General features: G+C 37.3%; 1 protein-coding gene across 5 annotated transcripts; it reads right to left on the bottom strand.

Annotated features, from left to right (window-relative positions):
- Positions 1–1,499: 1,499 nt before the first annotated feature.
- On the bottom strand, positions 1,500–23,923 carry LOC124154311 (14-3-3 protein zeta). Of its 5 annotated transcripts, none has more exons than XM_046527964.1 (6): positions 23,838–23,923; positions 20,899–21,178; positions 15,781–15,927; positions 8,919–9,042; positions 4,759–4,922; positions 1,500–3,617 (listed from the first exon to the last, which is right to left on the bottom strand). In XM_046527964.1, exons 2-6 carry the CDS (start codon positions 21,049–21,051, stop codon positions 3,462–3,464), a joined length of 744 nt encoding a protein of 247 aa, XP_046383920.1. In that variant the 5' UTR covers positions 21,052–21,178; positions 23,838–23,923; the 3' UTR covers positions 1,500–3,461. The 5 variants fall into 5 exon arrangements, with proteins under 5 accessions (XP_046383920.1, XP_046383918.1, XP_046383917.1 ...); XM_046527962.1 differs by lacking the exons at positions 4,759–4,922; positions 23,838–23,923 and adding exons at positions 4,162–4,325; positions 23,396–23,522; XM_046527961.1 differs by lacking the exon at positions 23,838–23,923 and adding an exon at positions 23,396–23,519.
- Between the last annotated feature and the right edge of the window lie 99 nt (positions 23,924–24,022).

The following is a 24,022-nucleotide window of genomic DNA, read 5'->3' as shown; positions in this document are numbered from 1 at the left end:
ATCACATCTGAGAACCTAGATCAATTCTGATAAATCCTTACCTTATTAAAGGTTAAACTCAAAATATAAAATTAAACTAACCCTGCTCTTAAGTTTTCAGATTCATCAGTTCTCCACTTTCATAAAATAGCATCTCATATCAACTATGAAATTGTAGTCTAACAACACTCTAAGACTAATTGAAAAATATATAAGGCATAAATTCTGATTTCCCCCCATGAGGTGTTCATCTCACTCAGAAACTTAAAATGTCTGCTAACACTAGCTATACACATTGAAGCTTTCTTATGAAGTAAGCTTTAACTCATGCAATGACATAAGGGACAATGCATTATTATCAGATACACCTAATTGAAAATCATGAATCAAATTTTTACATGTCCTCTTATCAAAATAAAAACACGAGGAACTCTGATTTCAGCACTCAATGGACAAGGAAGTGGTTATCGAAGTGGTAACTTAATATGTTATTGTAAAAAATAATGGAAGCAATTATTTTTTTCTCTGGTTACGTTAAAATAATTTAATTTAGCAATAAACAAGTGTTTCACACCTAGTTATGAAATAATTACAGCCAATTTCATCAAACAGTTCAAGTTATAATTAATACAATTAAGTATGATAATCATGACTTCTAATTTATATGCAGTGATGATACAGGATGCCAACATTGTTTAAAGAAACAAATTACAAGTTAGGATTTCCCAATTCTTTGACCCAATAAATGGCTTCCAATAATGAATTACAATTTTTTAAATTTGATGTTACTTTCCTGGCCCAATGCATAGAATGTACCAATTAAAACCTTGCAATAAAACCACTATGATTTCCTAGACATTTGAATTACAGAGCACTTTACATGTGAAACATATCCCTGATTACAAGATTGTAATACCATAGTATGATACTTGGGCCTAAAGTTCACAAGATGTACAAATACAAGATGCATTTTGAACCCAAGGGCAAAAAGGGTAATGTAATACTAGTAAATCAGTAGGTTATTTTTAACTTTAAACTTCATTTTATTATTAAGTATTAATAAAACCACTGAACCGGGACATACTGGTAAATGGAAAATCATGCTTGAAATCAGTTCAATCGAAATGACTTAGTATAATTAACATGCAGCAAAAAACCTAGAGCCGGTTACATCTGCTTCTAACCAGTCTTGATGCAAAAATGAGCCCTTAACAGATAAAAACAAGTTGCCAATGGAGTTGGACGAAGAAAAAGCCTCAATTATCATATACATTAATACACCTTCAAGTATATTTATTCAAGACATATAACATGCACTGTTTGGCTGGCTAAGCATCTCCCTTCATCCTCACACATCCAATACCTCCCAGTTGTATATTGCAACATTTAAGAAAATATATACAGGCAAACTTTACAAGCATGGCATTCTTACTTACCTTCCTCCCGAAAACCTACCAACTAATCCAATTTGACAGGGATACAGAAAAAGCAAATCCTCAGATAAAAACACGAGACAAATATTTCCTTAAATAAAGCAATCTTTACTATAACCACATACAGTTAAGAAGGGAGTACAGAGACCCTAATTTTCATTACCACCATTGTTTCACCAATGCTTTTTGTGCCATTGCTCTAGTACGGAATATAACCAAGCATTAACAGTAAAAATTCACTTTAGACTGTTACAGAATTTCCCTGGATTAAATAAAATTTTTCTAGCCTTTTAAATGTTTGTGATTGTTAACTGTTAATTGCAAATTGAGCAATTCCTTCATTTCCTAGATTCTGAGTATTACAATATAAACAGGGAGGTAAAAAAAATCAAAATTTGGCGATGCAAATGTTATGAGAAATTGCAGCAGGATACTCTTAACTGAAATTAAGGATGGCATACAATGCCTGACACACTAAATAAGTGCACATTTAGGAGTTAGATGAAACCAGTTCCAAGGGCACTTGTAAGTCTTCAATTATGGAAATAGGATATTGAGAAAAAAATCCACGAGATGTACACGTTTACCACAGTTTCTTTTTTTAACAACAGCATACAGACCCCAATCTTTCCATATCAAACAACACATGATATCCATTCAAATGAAGATATTTTTCCTGTTGAAAAAGTGATGTTATAAGTTAAAAGCAGTAGGCTAACTCTTGACACCACTGTTATATTGTTCATATGGGTAAGGAATTCCATTTTGATGTACAAATGTTTATTAGAGCACTGGAGGAGAGAAAAATTGCGACAACAAATTTGACAACCAGACAATATTACATACAAATACGACAAGTTCACTTGTAATTTCTTTATTACATATTGGGTTCTTGTCATTTTCGTTTACTAGTGCACCAGCCTACAGCAGAATTTTTTCTATAATTTTCTAAGTATCAAAAGAAGTCTTTCTTGGCATCCTGGGCTGAATTTCTCCAGAAATTTTTGCTGCAGCAAAAAGTTGTAACTTAGTGAAATAGCATGCCTTCAACTGGTTCTACATAATTCTTTCAGTTCAAAAATGGGCAGGTGGAATAAGGGCCCCAATGTTTTTCTTTGCTTCTCTTAAAACAACTTTCATTGTCTATTCCATTCCACAGGGGAAAAGAGGCATGGAGAAAAATCCCCCATTTCCCCAACCAACTCTACAACTCAAACTTCCCAAATGCAAGTACTCCATGCATAAAGAGGCTCATACCATTTTTCCCACCCACCTCCTTCCAAGATTCCTTCATCTTTCAATGTGAAAATACCTCAGTCAACGATTGGATGATACACAAATGATGCAATGTGACTGGTTTCCAGTCAAAGTTAATTTACATGGTCAAGGACTTTTTGGTGAGGTAGGAACAGAAAAGAAGCTAGGAAATCAGTAAAAGATGGAAAAGCGGTGCTAGTTGAAGAGGGGGAAGACAATAGAGAAAGGGTCACTGGCAAAAAAGAATTGAAGATGGACCCCTCAAACGTGGTCCAAGAACTAAGGTGGGCTGAGGTCCAGTTGGCAGGAGGGATGTGACTGGCTTCATGAGGGTAGGGTTATGATGTGCACGCCCAGGCAGAGTGCTGCTTTTAATGGGGTATTGTGCAGTGGAGTGGTGAGCGGCAAAGAAAAATAAAAAAAAATATATACATACTGCACCATCCTCCTGACATCGTAACTTCCTTCCCCAACCCACATCTCCTCCCTTCAAGAAACCCACCAGCTAGCTCTCACTGCCTTTTTAACTCCCCTCCATCCCTCCATTATCTCTCTCCATTCCTTGCCTCCTCTTTTTGTTTTAATATGAGGTGACAGATTAATTGTCAACCATAAAAAAAATATATATATACTGCACCATCCTCCAAACATCATAACTTCCTTCCCCAACACATCCCCTCCAATCAAGAGACCCACCTTCTAGCTCTCACCGCCTTTTCAACTCCTCTCCATCCCTCCATAATCTCCCTCCATCCCTTGCCTCCTCTTTTTGTTTTAATTTGAGGTAACAGATTAATTGTCACCCCCTTCCTGGGGCTCATCCCCATCCCCCTGTGTGTCCGAGGTCCAGAGTGTGAGGTTGTCCCTCAGCAGCTGCATGATGAGTGTGCTGTCCTTGTAGCTGTCTTCATTTAACGTGTCCAGTTCCGCTATGGCATCATCGAATGCCTAAAAGGGAAAAAAAATTCAGAACTTGCACATACCCTGCAGTAAATACTCAATTTCTTAGGATATATGATACATCATTCCAGGGTTATAAAATTGTGCAAGTCTATTCACTTTATTAATTCCACAGCATCACAATTAAAATTGAAGGTTAGGCAATGCTCACTTATTTCCTTATTAAAGGTAGTGTAGTGCACAAATTCCAAACGACAACCTAACTAAAATCATCTGCAGGCCAGGTTGTAGTAGGGGAACAAAATTTGGATATTAATTATAGGTCCAAAATATACATGCATGAAAGCCAAACTAAAGAAAGATACTAAATATGCTAGGAGGCACCAATGCACTGGTGATGGTCAATTAGAATAGTAAGTCATGTAATATCCTGAACACATTTATCTTGTTAGCCTACAAAACTTCACCATGAAAACCATGCTGATCGAAGTAAACCCACCCATGAACAAGTTTCAAGTCTGGTTATGGGCACCTAGTAGTTAGGTAACAACTGCCAACCAAATTAGTGACTCAACAGCAAGAATTGACAAACCTGCTTAGCTAGATGACAGGCTTGTGCAGGTGAATTAATTATCTCATAGTAAAATACTGAGAAATTGAGAGCCAAGCCTAGACGAATTGGATGTGTAGGCTGCAGTTTTCCCTTGGATATATCAAAAGCCTCCTGGTATGATTTCTGTGAGTCCTTCACCACACCTACACAGTGACGGGGTATATTAACAGGAAAAAGAAGGGAGAAGGACAGATTTGCAAAGGTAGGAAAGGTCCCAAGGCACCAGTTAAATGGATTAACCCATGAGTATTTTTTAACGTGAGTTTAAGATATTAGACAGTTAGCATATGCAAGGATGGGATATTGAAAGCAGGTGTAAAGGAGTAATAAGGAAAGGTATGGACAGGGGAGGAAAAAAAGAAAATAAATAACTGCTACTTCATTGACACCACCACATCGCCCAGACACACCAGCACCTCCTCAGGAATAATTAAGCCCCAACAAAAAAAATCTGCGTAAATCAACCACATGGACCATGACCATCCTGCTACACAAAACTTAAAACTAAATGAAATAATTAAAGATGGGAAGTAAGTTCTTGTGACTACGCTGGGTGACCTGTCTTCTCCGACCAACCTGCTTCGCTAGCTGGCATGCCTTATCCGGAGAGTTGAGGATCTCGTAATAGAAGACAGAGAAGTTGAGGGCCAAACCCAGCCTTATGGGATGTGTTGGTTGCATCTTCGTCTTACTTATCTCAAAGGCATCTTGGTATGCCTTCTGTGAGTCGTCCACAACGCCTGAAAAAGTCAAACTCTTAGGGCATCCCTCCTGGGCAAAGTAATGACAAGCAGGCTCACCAAGCAGGAGTGCAGGTTTCATATGCTGAATTGAATTAAAGTCAATATTGTCCAATAGAACTACAACTATTAATAGAAGAAAGCACACTTCAAAAATAACTTTGCTCCAGTTACCTCATAACGCTTAAGAACTTATAAATTAATGGACAAAACAAGTTAAAATTAAGAGGATCAAACCACCACACAAACCTATCAGTCACTGGTATTTTAAAAATATTTACCCCAGAATTGTTAAGGGAAACATTTTCAAACAAACAATCAATTCTACTTCATACAGTGGAACTTGTTTAGTACGTTTCTGAAGGGACCGCAAAAAATGAACGTACTAACCAGGATAACGTGCTAACGAGGAAAGTAAAAAATGGCAGTTGGGGTAATTGCAATCTGTGGAAAAGTCATCATAATTACAATTACTATTGGTAGTTCTCGTAGAATCGCCTTCCTGAACTCTTTTCACCTTTAAAATAAAGAAAATGGGCGCTACATTGAAAAACAATACCATGTGAATAAAAATCACAATGTTGCATAGATTTCCCGAAGACAATTACATGAAAACGGCGTCATTCTCCCGTGATTTACCCTATACATTTTTATAGAAAGAGGACAAGTAAAGCTAAGTCATTTCTTTTTTGTCACAGCATAATCGGAGAATATTATAACAACAACCCTGAGTATGTCAACTGGTTGTTTTTAAACATCATAAAAATTGGACAAAATTATATTAACCTTAAATTACGGCAACAGCCATACACATTCGCTTCTAGAATAAAACCATATCGATTGTTATATTGATTAATAACACGAAAGATTATTAGATTACGACGTAATTACAAGAAGATTTTACTTTATACAGTTGAAATTTACTTTAAAAATTTGTTTAATGTCGTCTGCTTTCGTGCCGAGATCAAGTATTTTTAAGCTAAGCTTCGCGTGGAGATCCAGAGCATCGTCTGCTCCTGCAGCAGTAGTCAAATATGCACGTATTCCGTAACATTGACATCGAGTTTATGTGGTACGTACAGAACTGCTTTAGATAAAGTGGGAATTGGATAACACTCAATTCTTCATCATAACTCGTGCAATAGCAACAATTGCCCACTCGTGAAATTTGTGTGCAGTGGGCACTCCAGAGGCAACAGAAGGTGAGGAGCTCGGGGTGGGGAAAATTGGGGCTTCTCATTGGCTGCAGTTTTGCATAGTCAGGCATTCCTGATAAATGGCAGCATTTTATTATTCATCACGTCATAAGAATTGAGTAATGCATTTGGATAAATCACGGTCAAAGAAAGAGATGTGGAATGAATGCAAGAATTTTAATGGCTAGTAATAATAAATTAAATCATGAATTGGGAGCTTTACGACCCTTAAGAAGATACTAGAGAACGAATAGCAGGTTGCGCCACGCCAAGCAATTGAGCGTACTAACCAGGAAAGCGCAATTTTTTCAAACGTACTAACCAAATACTTTTACCTGTATTTATATTCCGATGGTACCGGGACCGAGAGAAATCGCCGTACTAAGGAGGAAAACGTACTAAGGAGGAACGTACTAACCAAGTCCCACTGTATTACATGAGGATTCAGAACTTTGAAATCACACAGTTGATCTGCAGCAATAGAGCCAATTTAAAAATTAACCTTTTATATAATGGAAGGAACGATTTCTATCTTTAGCGATAACAGAGTCAAATTTTATTACAGATAATACTAACATTAAGTTTTAGTTTACAATACCCAAGAAATTCCGAAGAACTGATGAATAACTTGTAGGTATTAATACAAAAATAAGGCAATATCTCGAGTCAAACAAAAGATAATTACATAACAAAAATACAATTTCTTCCTCAGTATGTCTACAACCTCAATATGGGCATACAATTATATAAGGCAAAAGTCAAGTTCGCATGACAGGCAGCATAATCACAAACATCTTTTAACTTTCCACTTATTTGACGACTAACACAGTTTTGGTTGTTAATCATGTGACACCTTGAAAATAGTGGAGCTAATAATGAAAGCTAAATAAATCCAATTGTGTCAGGCAGAACATGATGGAACTCCTTCATGATGTATCAGAAAGGAAAGACAGTGGCAGGTTCCACAACATATTAAATACTGCGACCGGTTGCAATATATGGTATCGTCATCAATCCCTGATGCTGACACTATGCATTGACACTGGTCGCAGTATTTTATACATTGTGGAACCTACCTCTTTTCTTTCTGATACAACATTTAAACTTAGAACAGAATACAAACCTAAATCACCCCAAACCTATATGCCCCCATTCAGAAGACATTCACAGCCAGAACTTCCTGGCTGGGCATGTTTTAATGAGGGAGAAGGCCTGGGAGAAGAAAGCTTGAGCAAAATGTAATAAATGACGGAGAGTAGTAGTAAATAATGGAGAAAAGATATCACATTACCACAGCATGAATGAATGTGAATGTATGTTACCACATGTAGGTGAAAGTATTGGCGATATAATAAAAGAAACATCATTCCATACCCCAATAGCATAAGAATCTGACTATATCACATATGTTGTGCAAAAACTTTTCGTCCTACTACAATTATACCAGTTTTATCAAAAGATAAACCCACATATATTTCCATTTATACAACACCCGGTAATTCTCATTTCTAGTTAGGATAACTTTCTCTTGTTAAAAAGCTTGCAATATTTTTCATCTTTTGTGATAGCATGCACTGACCACAGCAGCCAGACACCTCTACCCATTATCCTAACTGGGCACCAAAGCCAACCCTATACCCAGGGGCTACCTCCTTTGCTTCACTAAGATTACTTTATTGTTCTCCATAAAATACACTAAGGTGTTCTCGAGTTGAATCAATACTATACTGTTGATTAAGCCAGCCTTTTCAATAGATGTGATATAGAGATATAGGTCAATGGAATAAGGGCTAAACATGAAACAAAATTATTCATATTCCGACGTATGTAAATATGATAATAGAAGCTTGGAAAATGGAGAAGTACACATTATATTGCTCAATATGCCATATTTTTTATATGTCCAGGTTAAGTAACCTGTAATCAAAATAAGTGACCATCCTAGGCAAATACAAATGTTAGTGAAAAAAGGGGAGAAAACAACTACATTAAAAACTGATGAGCCATATGAATTTGAAATTCCCAATTATCTAGTTTCAAGTCATCCCTTTGTCAAAATTTAAATGAATAAAAGATCGTAGCACTTTTATACATTTAAATACGTCTAACTTCCACCAATTGAAGCCTGAATCTGTTGAACCTTAATCAAAAGCTATATTTTATGTGCCTTCCACACTTTACATTAAAACTGCCACAATTAAAATTGATTCCAGCACTAACTAGCACATAGTCTAGGCAATAAAAAAATTACAGGTTTTAAAAAAGGTTCGCTGCCACCTCAATTCCCCATCTGCGAATATGTCAGTCATATATGACTGAATGAAATAAGGGCGCATGAGTGTAACTAAATGACATCATTTAGGCCAATTAGATGGCTAGATTAAGTGCATAATTTTCATGACTAATGCAGGAAATTTCTTCAAGGTGATATGAGCAAAGATCTTACACCACACAAAAAAATTGCAAAATCAGAAAAGCACACACATTCATACATAATGAAAATCCACCCTAAATCAGCTTAAAACAAGACACAAATAATGCATATCTTAGAAGGCCTAGGTCCAGGAACATTTCTCAATACAGCAACGAAGTAAGCACCTGACATTCAATAATCACAGCAGAAGTATTCTAAATGATCATCTTCACTAACAAATAAAATTACAAATCATTCAGATGTTTTAAATGCCTTCATCAATTATAAATAGCTAACCATTACTTCCAGAAAAGATAAAAACATGAAATTAATGTACATCAAGAGTAACTAACAGGATAGGAAAAAATCCTAACCAAAGGAACTCACCATTTTTGGATTCCCCAGTTGCAACTTCTGCAAGATACCTGTAGTAATCTCCCTTCATTTTAAGGTAGAAAACTTTGCTTTCTGCATTACTTGCCTTAGGGATAAGGTATTTGTCAAGGAGAGCCTGTGAAAAATGTTTTTATCAATAAAAAAGCAAAAAAGAAATTCTTCACTAACTAGCTAAAATAAATACCAAACATGATTTTTGCAGATTATACTCTCTACATTATTATAATAGCAATGGCAAGAGAAAACAATAAAAGGAAATTCCGAAGATTGGGTTTAAAGATTTTTTCAAATCTCTTTCAAAGGACCAAACAAAAGGAAATGTCCACCGCAAAACGAATTGGTGATACCAGAGCAAATGCCAGAGCTATAACAACTTGTAGGCACCAGCAAAAAATTAAGCATTTACAATATAGATGAGATTACTAACTTTATTGAAAAAATACCTGACAGGTTACTATGACCAATATTTGAAATTCTTCATAGTTTGTATCAATTTATCAGAGATTATCAAATGAAATCATCATATAGTGGATGTGCCCTACATGGAAGATTTGGTTTACACTAGATGACAGTGTATATAATAACTCATATCATAACTAGTGATGGTCGGAGGATACTTCATATCCAAATTTGCTGGAGACATCGGATCTAGATCCTAAAATTTAAATAAATGCTTCAGTGAATTCAGCATCCCATAAAAAGGAGTGGAAGGAGTTCAAATCCTCTCCAACCATTTAGTTTAAGAGCTCTCATATGGGTTATGCAGCAGAATTTCATTTGTGGAAAATTATATGGTAAAATATTACAGGCACTTACAGGGCTATTCTGTAACAGATAGCGGCTGCGCTATCACGACGAAGATGCTATTTTTGGCGCAATATTACGCCCCCCTGATTCACTATCTCAAAATAGCAGCCCCCAAGCGGAATTTGGGGTCGCTTCATAGCATCGACAATAACGCCAGCATTTGGCTGGCGTTATTCCAATTGCGGCCCCTACCTGGGGCGGAATGCTGTACACGTCCAATCATATTTCTTGATTCTTTGCAATAAACAAATGAGACACTCCGAAAACGCAGCCGGATACTCGGCAGCCCGGGAAGAAGTTAAAAATACGATGTGGCTTGTGTTTGGAGATTTTGCTCTTTTTCTATCGGATATTTTCTAGCCTAAGTAAATAAGAGTCTATATTCAGGGTTACTGTCGTCGATGGAAGAATATCGCCAATTTTTGGGCATAAAATATCGGAATTTACAAGTATAATTGTCTTAGAGAGGACTTAGTCCGCTACGCACTATTCGTTCACCTACGCCTATAATGATTATACCCTGGTCCTTATATACTGGTTGCTAATCTCCCGACATATTCCGGCTCGGGAGTGTTGCCTGAGATTCCGCTTTCACCCCTCAAACCCCTCACACGCCTCCCCTCAAACACAACTATGGGCACAGTGCGCTGTCACTAGGGGAAATAGGGAAATAACTGCGCTGTCGAAAGCATATACTGCCGCCGCGGGTAATTATTTAATTACAAAACATTATTGTCACTTGAAATCACATTTTGGGCCATTTTAAATACATTCGTTGAGGAAAACAGCTGTTTTCTAGATTATGCGGATGTCATGGAAGGAATCATCGCGAGTGTTGTGATTGTGAACTCGTGTACGTGACATACTTTACGGTTTCTAATACCAATTCTTGAGCAATGATTATGGAAGTGTTATCATGTTTGTATTTTGATACCATTTCCATGTTACTTCAAACAACTTAGCGTTGATATGACTTGGACTAAATATACTGGTGCAGTGTAAATTTGTGATATGCCGCTGGAGGAATGATGTTGAAATGATATGTATGCAGTTTTATCATGAATAATTCATTAAATTTTTCCTTGTTCCGAGCAATCATTCTGTTTATTTGCCCCTTTCTTCCGTTGGAATACACGGTACGTACTTATTAGTCTTATTAGTATGCATTTTCAATTGCAGCGGTGCTGTCTTTGCCCATGATAGAATGCTCACATGGGCATTTATGAAGGTAGGAGAGATATTATCATGCTAAATCCCCTTCTCTGCTGATGAGTTTGATCATAAATAGTGTAATAAGAAATTGATTTTCGTCATCTGCAATGCGCGGAACTGTTTTCGATCGTCATTTGTATCTTGCTCTCTGAGATCTTGGATTTGCAGGTAATGTTATAAAATCTAAAATTGGCTTTCGCTGACCGCTTGATAATATATAATCGTGTTATATTTCGCCCCCAAAATCGGCGTAATATAACGCGATGCAATTTGCAGAATCAAAAACGATGCCCTTTGAAAGAGGGAAATATCGGCGGCGCAATAATGCACCCCCAAGATACAGCATAGACCTGATAGTGTAACTCTTCTTAAGAGATAGAGCAACCATCGCGAGAATCTCAGCACAGTACGATAATAATCATGTCAAGTTAGACTCCATTGTAGATTTCAAAAATGAGACCAAACATAACACATTTCTAACAGCATTTTTTAGCTCTAATTGACAAACTATGTCTTTTAGTTACAACAAGACAATAACAGCACTATTTTCAAATAAACAAGCATGGCATCAGCACCCTCAAACAAAAAGATACAGATTGGAAATGTCTACACATATAACATAGCTCGCCCGGCTTCGCTTTGAAGGCAACGACATGATAAAATAGCAAAATGTGACATGTTTGTCCTAAACTCCCTCATTCGTATCCTTGCTGTAAGAAAGATGGAGAGGCTCCTTCCCCTTCACCTCTCCTTTACAAGCTTCTGCTGCCCACCCCATCCTCTCGCTGAGGTGTCGTCTATTTCTGTTCCCTTAACTCCTTGCATGTGACGTTAATGTTGTTCTAAATATTATTATGTTTCCGAATGTGCAGTTGCAATTTAATTAAAGAATATACTGATAAAAATGTCTTTCATTCTGAAGAAAAATTTTATTGACATAAGGAGAGCCATGTGTGTACACTGCGGTGTGAAAGTATCGCGAGGAAGTGCAAAATCCACCTCACCACTACTGAAGCATCTGCGAATGAAATAAGTCAATATGCGATGAGAAAGTGACAGAACTCGGGGGAAACATACGTGGGGATAATTCAAATTCAGTCAATAATTTATCCAATGATTGAAACCGATTTTCATTTCCAAATGAAAGCGTAACAGTTTAGATCCTGTGTGTGTGAAGATATTAGAATTTTTAAAAATCTAACTTGAAATGTTATAGAAATGATTTTTAATCAGTAAAAATAGTGAAATGTCCATTACTACCTTTATAGGAATCCTTTGATTTCATGTACCCAATAGTAACTTGAATAATTACTTTGTTTCATAGCAGGCAATTGAAAATGCATTAGGATCCAAAAGTACATGAAGATACCACACACCTGAAATCAAGGATCCGATCCAGATCCAGTTCCGAAAAAAATCCTGAATCTGTCCATCCCTCCTATCATAACTAAGATAATGTAGCTCTTGATATGATTTTTATACATATTCCATCACAAAACATTAGGGCCTGACCCAAACACCTAAGAAATAGGTCAACAAAACATGTACCCAATAAAATGAATTACAAGTCATAAGATTCCTACACAACCATGAAGTTAGTGCTAGGCAGCCAACATTATGTACCTCATGAAAATGATATACAGTCCGGCTGCCGAGAGTTGTCCGATGACAGCTAGAAGGAGTAGGGGGCAAGGTTGCCAGGTAAGAAATGGAAACGCCCACACCACACGTAAACAAAAGGGTTCCCTTAAGAAAGGAACCAGAAGGGACGACGAGCGTGAAGGACCCAAAGGAAGATTCCTTTGTTTTGGCGATTCGCAGAAAGGGCTTGTTTTGGTGGCTCAGGCTTGTTTCAGTGCTTCATATCCATGAGACAACGTTGTATGACTGGGCGAGGGTATGAGGTGCGTTTGGGGGACAGCAATTGGCTGCAAACCGTGCAGGCGCAGGGTTCTCCGCCCCTCCTTTTGAACTGTCATCGGACAACTCTCGACGGCCGGGCTGTAACTTCAATATGTGAATCCATATATTATAGAACTAATGAAAACTGCTCACTAAATCAGAAGAACTGTAACTTCAATATGTGAATCCATATATTATAGAACTAATGAAAACTGCTCACTAAATCAGAAGAATTAAGTAATAAGATCCTTTATCAATTCAATCCTAACATCTTATGCCATTACTAGATGTGGTACAATTTATAAATTTTAGTGACCCATAGGCTTAATAGGTTAACAGATACCTTAAATCATCTTAAATTTTTTAAGATTATCAGAAAACCATAATTGCAATTTAAGGCTCCAGAGAAAAAAATCACTTTTTTTTTTCAAAAAAAAAAATGTCATGCCTACCAAATTCATAAATGAAGGTGGAAGAAGAGTTATCTGGCCCAAAATGCTGCATAAGAAAAATTCTTGCAGTATATTGCATTTATTTTTCTGAAGCATCCGTGGATTGGTTGGAATTTGAGGTAAGCTCACATTGTGAACAGAGTCTAACTAATATTACCAGACCAAAGTTTTTATCATTTATACAAATAATATCACACTGACTAAAAACAACAGAAGTTTTACATCACTGCCATGCTCATCATTAAGAAATATTTTCCCCATTGTATCTACTCTGGCCATCTGCATACATAATCTGTATTTCTATAAACCAACAAAATTGGTGACGAATCCCAAAAGGGTTGTTTTCTAGGTGAATATTTCCAGGCTAATAGTGGCAATTGTCCTCATAAAGCATAATGCATTAAGTGAGTACTAAAACCCGTAAGTCAGACAAGTGGGTAGGCAACCATGATCACCCACAGAGAAATAGTCTGGTTTTCTTAAGTGATTACCTGAATTGGACACCAATATAGAACTATATCTATGTATAGATCACTGCTATTAATTAAAATATACCAGTATTTTTCATGCCCTGGTTAAAGAAATCATTTAAAATAGTTAGAAGAATATATTTGACAAAATATTATACGATTCCCCATTTTGATGGACATTGCCCAATAAAATGGAAGCAAATGTCATTTGTTAGCTAGCTGACACCAAACATACAGGGCAAAGTTGGCACTGTGCCATCACCACACCATCCTGGAGAACTTATGACCGAATCGCAACCAACCACTCAAGAAAGGTCCAGCTATGAAATGCATTTAGGGGTTTTGCATCATGAGTCGAGGGTGATGTGCACAATTCGGCATCATCTTATTATGACAACTATTTCTTTCTGTGATTTAGTATCATTCCGATTGAATCCTGTGGACAGTAATGTGCAATTTTACATGATATACTGAATATAAATGATGCCAATTTGGAAAACAGGAAAGCCAGAATAATACAGTTGATTCATGGATTAAAACCTAAAAATTCTCTCCTATACTGAATCTCAAGATGCCGACCAGTAAAGCATGGCTGGCTGGATTACTTCATGCCCATAAGGTGGAGAAAATTCCCAAAATGCTTTCCATGGGTCACTAATAAGGAGAGGTTAAAGTAACGAGTATCAAAAGTAATTTACAGTAACAATTCTGAGCAAAATGTCGAGAACTTATGCAGGCACAAGTAAAACATTAAATGCAAAATAATTCTTCTATGCAGCCAGCTTCAATGTTGTTGGGGTACCCAATATCAATGAAAGGGAAGGTATTATGACATACATACAATGTGAGATATTCCCTATGTTGTACACAAGAATTTTGATAGGAGCAAAAACAATTAAATGAACAGAGGATTACGATACTTAGAAGTTTTATAATAAAGCATTGGAATGCAAATCATCAAATGGGTTAAGAGGCGCAATAAGATAAAGCTAATGATAAGTGATTCATTACATTCCAAATAGTTGGTAATACATTCAGTTTCAGGGCCGTTACTACTTTATGCTTACTAAAATGGTATTTTTGTAGTTGTGCAATTTGGTTTAACACCAATCATTCTCAGAATTATTATTCCAAAAGTGTTCACCAACTAATAATTGAATGAAGTGTTCATAGAGTTGCGTTCCTTGTAAATTGTAAATTTCCTCTCCAGCTCTTTATTTCACTTTTTTGTCTAATACAGAACATGGGAAAAGCCACCATCCAATTAAGCATCTGCAGAGGTATGATTATTTATCCAAGGCAATGAACTATTAGTAAAACGGAAATATTGTTAAATACGAATGACACAAAGTCTTTTACAGGCATTGATTGAATGGCAATGCAGGACACTGTTTGCTCAATGTCAACTTAAATCGATCAACTTAAGACATTATTCTTTAGTAAGTATTTGAAGCTATGCAGATGATACAGAATACTTCTCCCAGTATTCCATGATCATGAATTGACATTAAGTTTCCAATACCAATATCACAATGAATCACAAATGCCTATGTTCTTTAATGTGTCTAATGCATATCTCAGGCTGTGGATGGCCTTGCATTCTCATTGCAGCCTATAAAAGAGTTGTTAGGAGTTTCAATCCTCCCAAGAAAATTGGACAAATCAAGGTATAATTCCTGAAATGATACAAAAACTACCAAATGACTCACCATAACAAATTGTTTCACATGAGGCACGAAACCTTACAGCAGGAAACGTCAAAGGAGAACAAAGTGTAGCAAAACTTCGGTGTAAGAAATTGTGAATACATATTTTATAAGCATGACCATTAGGGACCTAATTGAACTAAAAATTCTTTCTTTGGTGCGAATGCCAGATAATCAGGAATTTTGTACAACATTAAATAGAAATGACCTCACCAAACTGCCATTATCCTATGCACACAAGAATCACCACAGCTGAAAAAGAAAAAAATAATACGACAGAATGATTGCAAAAGCTATTACTTACGAGAACATCATAACAAATTTCACGGAGTTCTTTCTCTACTTTTTCCCGGTACTCCTTTGCCATCTGCTGTTTTCTTTCGGAACCTTCTGTCTTCTGTTCAATCGACGAAATAACGCGCCATGATGACCTCCGTGCACCAACGACATTCTGTGAAATGAACAACACATTTTGAACTAAAAGGACCTCCTCAAACAAAAAGAAACTGCATACATCAGGTAATAAATTGGCAAACTGACGAGGTAGTAGTTTTTTTCTAATTATGTACAGGCACCAAAGAAGAGATATCCTTCTGGACTGCTTTTTTCAGTGTCTCTTACCACATGTTAATTCTTGTCATGTTTATTGGATGACAATAATTATAAGCCATTCACCTAACTTTTTCCTGGATCATTTGGCAATTAACCACCAACCAGACTGCACCAACTAACAGAACTTGGGCACCACCTTCTAAAGGCCTGGGTACACGGTACATTAACACGTACAAGTTAATGTACGTTTGCGTGAATGATTTTGGTGGACAGGGACGGAACATATACGAATGCATGAACCAAATTAGAACAGGTTCTATTTTCCGCTCATGCATTCACACAAGTTGGGTGGTTACACGGTACATTTTGGCGTTCATTCTCACGTTCCTACATTTGGACATTAACCCGTACGTGTTAATGTATCGTGTAACCAGGCAATAATGTAATTACTGAGGAACATGTAACAGAAGCTTATGCCCATAGTAAGGATGGCCATTATTAATTTGCTTATTACAGATTTAGATTAGAGAAAACACTACACTCAAATAACACAACAAAGGCATCCTGAACACAAATTTAAGGATTAATTTTAGGATTTATTTATTTTAGAAATAATATTTTCTTTCATAAATCAAATATCACTGATGACTGATTTTCACTTCATCTTAGCATGCTGAAATTAAACCAGCAATATAAATTCTGACAGAGTACCCTTAGCACTTGCAATAAAATTTGACGAAGATTGTAAGGGGTCTCTGATTTTATCTGACCCAACAACTCATTCTTTCTGATAGTTGTTGCCCACCAGGTATGTTAGGTGGAAGGACTATCCCATCATTGGACAACTATTATTAATTTCAAACCTGCCTCAGTGTGTTGAAAATCACCTCAATCACTTTTGGAAGAGATTTCCCTGAATTGGGAAGGAAGCTGTGACCTTAGGCTTTCTATGCCTCTAGGGCTGATACTAGTTTTCCATTATTCATGGCCCAAGTAAACTATACACACTGTAATACTAAACTGTAAATACTGTTAAATATTATTTTGTTTGTTTTTGGTTACATTTTGCAATATTAGTAGTATTCCCTTGTTATTCTCTGCCCTCTGTAATTGGCCTCATGCTGTTTTTGGACTGAATTAAATAAATAAATAAACTAACAAAATTGACACAGTATCACACTCCTCTCGCATTAATATTACTGAGCTTCCAAAATAAGAAATGTCCATGTTGTCATAAAACATATTTTTCTAACTGCATAGGGATAATAAATGGAAGTGCTTAAAATGTCAAGGAAGAACTGGATATTGATTTAACATCTGCCCTGGTGTCTTTAGAATATTCAAATATAAATTGAATTAACAAGAATCAAAAGTAAAGCAAAAAATTAAAGAGAAGACATTTTAACATCTAAAACAACATAAAATAAGTAAGATACTTGCAGGCTAAATGGAACAAAATTCAAATGCAAAACATTACTAATCAGTACCCTGGATATGAATTTAACCCTGTACTTGTGTTCCAATAGCAAGGAACTGGAACAACACACCTACTGCCACCTATATTTTACCTATCCTTATTCAACATGTTTTACTTCAATTTTCTCCATCTAATGGACTAAAAATTGAGGATCACTATGTTGAAATGCAATATCTTTTAGAGAGTTAAGTAATCACCCTTAAATTATTACGTAGAAATGCAACAACTAAATGAACTTTGTGAATGAACACCACATTTACATTATCAACATTGGCCAACTTGTATTCAGATAAATCAACTTTTCTATAGCAGCTACCATTAATGAAGTTATTACTTTGAATAGTCATCATTTCTTACTTAAATGTGATTAATTAGATTATTTTTTCGTGCATACCCCAGAAGAGATTCACTTTTACTTAGATACTATTAGAAATCATGCATTGTGGCCCCCTTGACTACCAATAGTAGATTTCCACATGGAATTCTCAAATCCTGCAAAAATATTCAATTACCTTTCCTAATGGGTTCTTTTTGGAAACTTTTTATCTGACGGGTCCATTAGATAAAAAATATAATGGGTCGACCCAAAATTTAATGGAGCATTTAAACATGGATTTCATACATTTCTTTTGTGAGTGATATCATTCATTTAATCATATACGCATTATATTGCTTAGCAATATGTTAAGATGCAATTATTAACTCTTATACTACACCATGATCAATTAATTACACAATACATAAACTGAAGGAATTCAGAGTACAATACGGTGTTCTTCAACAAACTATTCATTTTGACATGACCTCTTTCGTAAAATTTCCGCTCAAAGTCCCAAAAAAATTAATTAACGGAACCACACCAGTCCATTCCACATACCACTAGAGCCAATACATCAGGAGGAAGAACGTAATGCCATAAAATAGCGGGGGCTTTGTAATTGGGTAAGTAGTGAAGAATTTCTTTCATAACCATTTAACTGTTAAAGGTAGTTTGAAACAAATTATGGAGAAAATAAGAGCATTCATTAATTAACTATCATCAAGTGAGATGCTATGAAGAACCCAGGAAGAAGGGAAAGGGACAGGCACAGCACCCTTAGTCACACCCCATTCGCCACTAGCTGAAGACAGGTGCACCTCATCTTGGTTGAACTGCAGTGATAAACTAACTTTAAACTAGACACTTCACCAGTTCACTGTACGTAAGGCAGGGATCATAGATGAAACAAATGTCGTTACCTAAAGGCCTTTTTATGCGATACATTAACACGTACGAGTCAATGTCTGTTTGCGCGAATGATTTTTGTGGACCGGAACGGAACATGTACGAATGCATGAACCAAATTAGAACAGGTTCTATTTTCTGTGCATGCATTCGCACAAGTTGTGTGGTTACACGGTGCATTTTGGCGTTTACATTTAAACATTAACCCGAACGTGATGTACCGTGCAAACAGGCCTGAAGGGCCTGAGTGACCCGACAATTTATATGACAAATGTAGATTAAAACACAGCCGATGGAAATTTTTTAGCCTCAGGCCTCCCAAATCGTCGCAATTGCACATTCGCATAAGTCACGTCATTAATATCGCCGCTGATCGCGACTCGCAGACGGAAGATCACCAAATACAACAACCCCGCAATTGAAATACCTACTCCTTCCCGAAACCAATTAAAAATGATCAATTCCTTCGATTCATAAAGCGTTCGTCATTCCCAAAAAATAAAATCAATACGGCAAAGCATGCCCCGGAAATGCTTATAAAAAATGAATGGGCGACATAGATGTGCCTCGGATCGATTAGAGGTTATGACTACTGATTTTGTAGATCGGTGTTTAGTTACAGGAGCAGCAAAGCTAAGACCCCCGGGTGCTGCAGTACTCAGTTTTCCGTGAATGATAATGACGTAATCAACATACCTACAATAAACGAAGGCCGACATTGGATCTTCATACCAGATGTCCTAGCTTACAAATTAGTGTTAATGAAAAAACACGTGCTGTGTACCGAAACGATATTTCATCTTCGGACATTCTTGGGCGAAAGTTTTGTTCCGCGCTAAAACTATGACGACTAAGGTTGGCAAAAAAATGGATATAAATTTGCACTCCTCGCAACAAGATGAATACACACAATGAACAATAGAATGCCCTGAATGGTGATAAATAACAATACATTTAAAAATATTCCCCATTAAAAAGGAAATAACTTCTACGGCACCAAAAACTGAACGAAAATTGACACGCACGTAAGTTCACACCGACTACTACAACATACAATTTCCCCTTTTTCACTCTACTATCTCACAATACGAGAATTTACCTCCTCATCAGGTGAAGATGATCAACTGAGTTATTATTTGCTAAAGATTTTGTGGCATGTTATCATCATTAGTCAACGATACTAAGATTAGTTTGACGTAGCTCTCCATTTCTCTCTCCTCTCCGCCAGCATTTTCAAAGCTACGTATCTCTTCCGTGTCATGTAGGAGTGCATTAAAAAAATTGGCTAATTAATCTCTTATTCCTACTATAGCCAGGGAGAAATTCTCGATATTTTTGCTATACTACATGGTTATTCGTAGTTTATATCGCAGCACTTGAACGATACCAGATAATAAAACTAATTAGGACACAAAGTGGACGCACAAATCACGAAGCATAGAAAAATATTCCATCATTTACCTTCACTAAACTTATAATTTCCAAAATAACAAAAAGAACACATTTTCCATATTTGAAACTTCATCGATCCAGTAAGGTCACCCACCCGCGATGCCAGAAATTCACCTTCAAGGATAACTCCCCCATGAACCCCGAATTATTAAAGTTACTATATATGAATCTTTATCTCCATTTTACAGAACTGATAATAACGGAATTTAACTAATCAAGAGAAACTGACGTCGGCTATTTCTTCTTTACTTGAGAAAACGGAAACTAGATAGCAAAGTAATTGCCCACAGCCCAGCATGAATCACCCACATAGTCCAACCCCGAGTATAAATGGCTTTTTTACCTGGTCCTGGTACGAAAACGTGTGCTAATACAACGTATCACAGTGATACCCGGGAATATTAAGAGGATGTAAAATATATAAGCAGGAAAGTTGTTAGGTAAAAATGTATCATAATCCATTAAATATGATCGCGGTCGAGAGCTTTTCATTGCATAAAATTCCCCAATACGGCAGCGGCGCGGAAAAAATACCAACTAGTGAATGAATCAACTTCGAAAGCAACTTGCGCCGTCACTCTAACGCCACGCCCTCAACTGACAAGAGCTATGCATGGAAGCGACGAGGGGGCGAGCGAGCTATCGGAAGAGGGGAAGGATAGGCACCGAGGGCGGAGGGTGGGGCGCCGGGTGGGATGTCACGCATTTCCACTCACCTTATACGCGACGGAAAGGAGGTTCCGTTCCTCGTTTGAAAGCTCCACTCCTGTTTCCGTGACCGCTTTCATCGCGGCGGCCATGTCGTCGTACCGCTCCGCCTGCTCTGCAAGCTTTGCCCTCTGCACCAGTTCTTCCTTGTCCACGGACATCTTCCTATTTGATTACACGGGTCGTCCTTTTTATGACCGCCGATCGCCAGCAGCTCTCGAGTTCCACTCCCACAATTCACGATACCCCCACACACACTCCTGGCAATTACGGCGCGGTAGTTCCCAGCTACTCCGTTGAATGAGGGGAGAGAAAACCGAAATTTAGTCAGAATCTGGAGAAAACTTCATAATTAACTATAAGTTACAGTAAAGATATTTATCTTCGCTTACTAAAATGATTCACTGATTTCTCAATACGATAATAAATTACAAATCCCCAACCCCTGGTAATGCATGCTACTGAGTCACGTCGCCACCACCGGCACTAGGGCGCATGCGAACGAAACGCCGAAGTGATACATCCAACGTACAAACCACGACTGTCCTAGCAACTACGGGTGTGGAAGAATGAAATAGTGGGGTGGAAAGTGGGGAGCAGAAGAGAATATATCGGGGAGGGGGTTTTAAAGGGATGTAGGGGGAATGCGTCACGATTCCAAGTGCATTGGAGGAACTAGAAAGGGGCGGTAAAGATGGGTGGGAGAAGAGTACGAAGGGATCGATTTCTGGTGGCTGTCTGCAGAAGAGTTTGCGCTATCTGCATATTACGTTGGACCAACGCACCCTAGGAAGCTTCCTTTTGCTCACTCCGTGCACAACCCGCGAAAGCTACTATCCTACGGCAGACGAAATCAATAATCTAGGCCTACCGTCTGGGCGAGTGTGTAAACACGAGCCATGCACGGTCTAAATGACATCACCCTACTATAATTTCCTCAGTCATCTCAACGCTTGACAATTGAAATCTAAAATGATAACTCTAACCAATCAATTGATAACCGAAGCTAAAAAGGCATTAAAACATAAGAAATGTTTGCAAAGACACTTGATGATATCAGCAGTGACGAGGGACTAGAAACCTAAAGATCATTTCTTAATTTTCACGAATAGTCTACATACAACAGCTTTCATGCACGAATTTCTTTGCCGGTACATAAAATTTATAGACAAAGACCGAGCACACTGTTAATTTATTCCACCAACACGTTGTCCAACCGTTTCAAACATTGCGTTCCTTTTTCAAACAACGAAATTACTTACAAGCAGGAAACAACTCGCTGATGACTGCGTGAATGATAGTGTGAGCTTCCAGTATCATTTCTAATACATTATGAATTTTAGGGCCGGCGCACCTTCGAATACGTATTATAGCCATTTCATTATCATTCCAACTTACGGGCAATCATCGCCAATACATAATTGCAAGTTCTGAGAGCAATTTTCAAAACATAAAGAGCTTGAAACCTTCATTTTTATCGTAAGTCTATGAAGTTCAATAATAAAATATTTTCAAATAGGTATGAAAATGACATTCACTGATTACTCTGAGGAAGTTCCATAAACCCATAATTAATTTCTTAGGTTAAACCCCCGCTTGCTCCCTTAGACTAAAACTTGGGACTCGAAAATGAGAAATAATTGCTACTAAGAAATTACAAAAAAAATTATTATTTTTAACCTCAATATTTAAGCAATATGACAAAAAATAAAGGAAACATAATACATTCTACCGGTCAGCTCATTTTCACACGAAAGGTAAGGGAAGAATTATATCTGCAGTGGCCGAGTTCATTGCGGCGACGAAGACAAGTGGACGGGGGAGTAGGTTACCGATGGGGGGACGAGGTCGAATAGCTTTCGTGATGACCACTCGATCGATACGTAAAGAATTAACAGCCAACATATAGCGCCCATGAAGAGTTCAGTAATACATGTATCTATGGACGATTGAGAAGCTACGTTTTTATTAGGAACACCACGTGCATGCTGGATTATACCAGATGAATCATTCAACAAGCATTTACAACGATCGATCCGGCGAGCATTAGGAGTAACTACTTCAATTGACTCTCGGTGGGAAAAATATTCTGACACCCGTATTCCCCACACGCAAAAACAAGGAGCATATGTATTCTCCACCAAATTATTGATATATACTCCGATAACGGGCCGATAGCAAGAAGGCGAAAATCAATTTCAGCGAAATGATGTTGTTGAAACCCCACAACTTACTTGCATTTACACTATTCTTCGCATATAGTTAACACATACACTATGCACACATCCCAGAATGATCACTGACAACTCAAATATGACCAATAATCGCGAAGAAGCCGGCACGAAACAAGATGGCGATCCCGCTAACAGCACTCCTTCAATGCGTCACACCTATTCCACTCGCCATGTTACTTTTTCAATGTTCGCAGCCGTCTTCTCCTTCCATGGAATTCTCAACAGACACGTAACTATAGTCGGAAATCAATCAAATACAACTCATACTTACGTTTTACAAAAGTAACCTGTTAGGAACCAAATCCTAGAAAATGTAACACAAATTTCTACACACTAACAATCTACCCAGGACACCACTGAACCCACAGCGAAAAAGAGGGGTCCTCAGAGCCGGAATCACGGGTACTGCTCGAGTCAAAACACACCTCGTACAAGGATAAAATAAGTACGATATCGCATTATAACCAGTATTTACATGTTAAAACAAGCAAAAAAGCAATTTAAAATTACATAAAAGTTTTACAAGCTTTTTTTAAAGAAATAACACTAATTGTTTGCCGAATACACATATGAGATGGTGCAGGGACCTCACGTATCCCATGCAGAGAAAATTCTGGGAGATTCGTGAATAAATAATATTACCCTTTGCCACTACGTATTCTTCATTCACTTAATTGCCGTAATCACATTGAAGGTGCCAAATTTAAGCTTACCTTGAAGTAAATTGGCGCTGGATCTATACGAAAGCACCCCTCCCCTGGCAAAACCAAAAGACTATCGAAATCGAGTTCAACATGCCATCTGAATTTGATTCATGTCAACTCGCGCGTGAAAATCAATCAAGTTGTTTCATGTGGGATTTCTTTGGTGATTTATATTTTTTGTGAGAATGTGATTC

This window comes from Ischnura elegans, chromosome 2 (genome assembly GCF_921293095.1).
Source record: "Ischnura elegans chromosome 2, ioIscEleg1.1, whole genome shotgun sequence".
Lineage (NCBI taxonomy): Eukaryota > Metazoa > Arthropoda > Insecta > Odonata > Coenagrionidae > Ischnura > Ischnura elegans.
The sequence above is the reverse complement of the archived record's forward strand: the minus strand, read 5'-3'. Positions and strand labels throughout refer to the sequence as shown.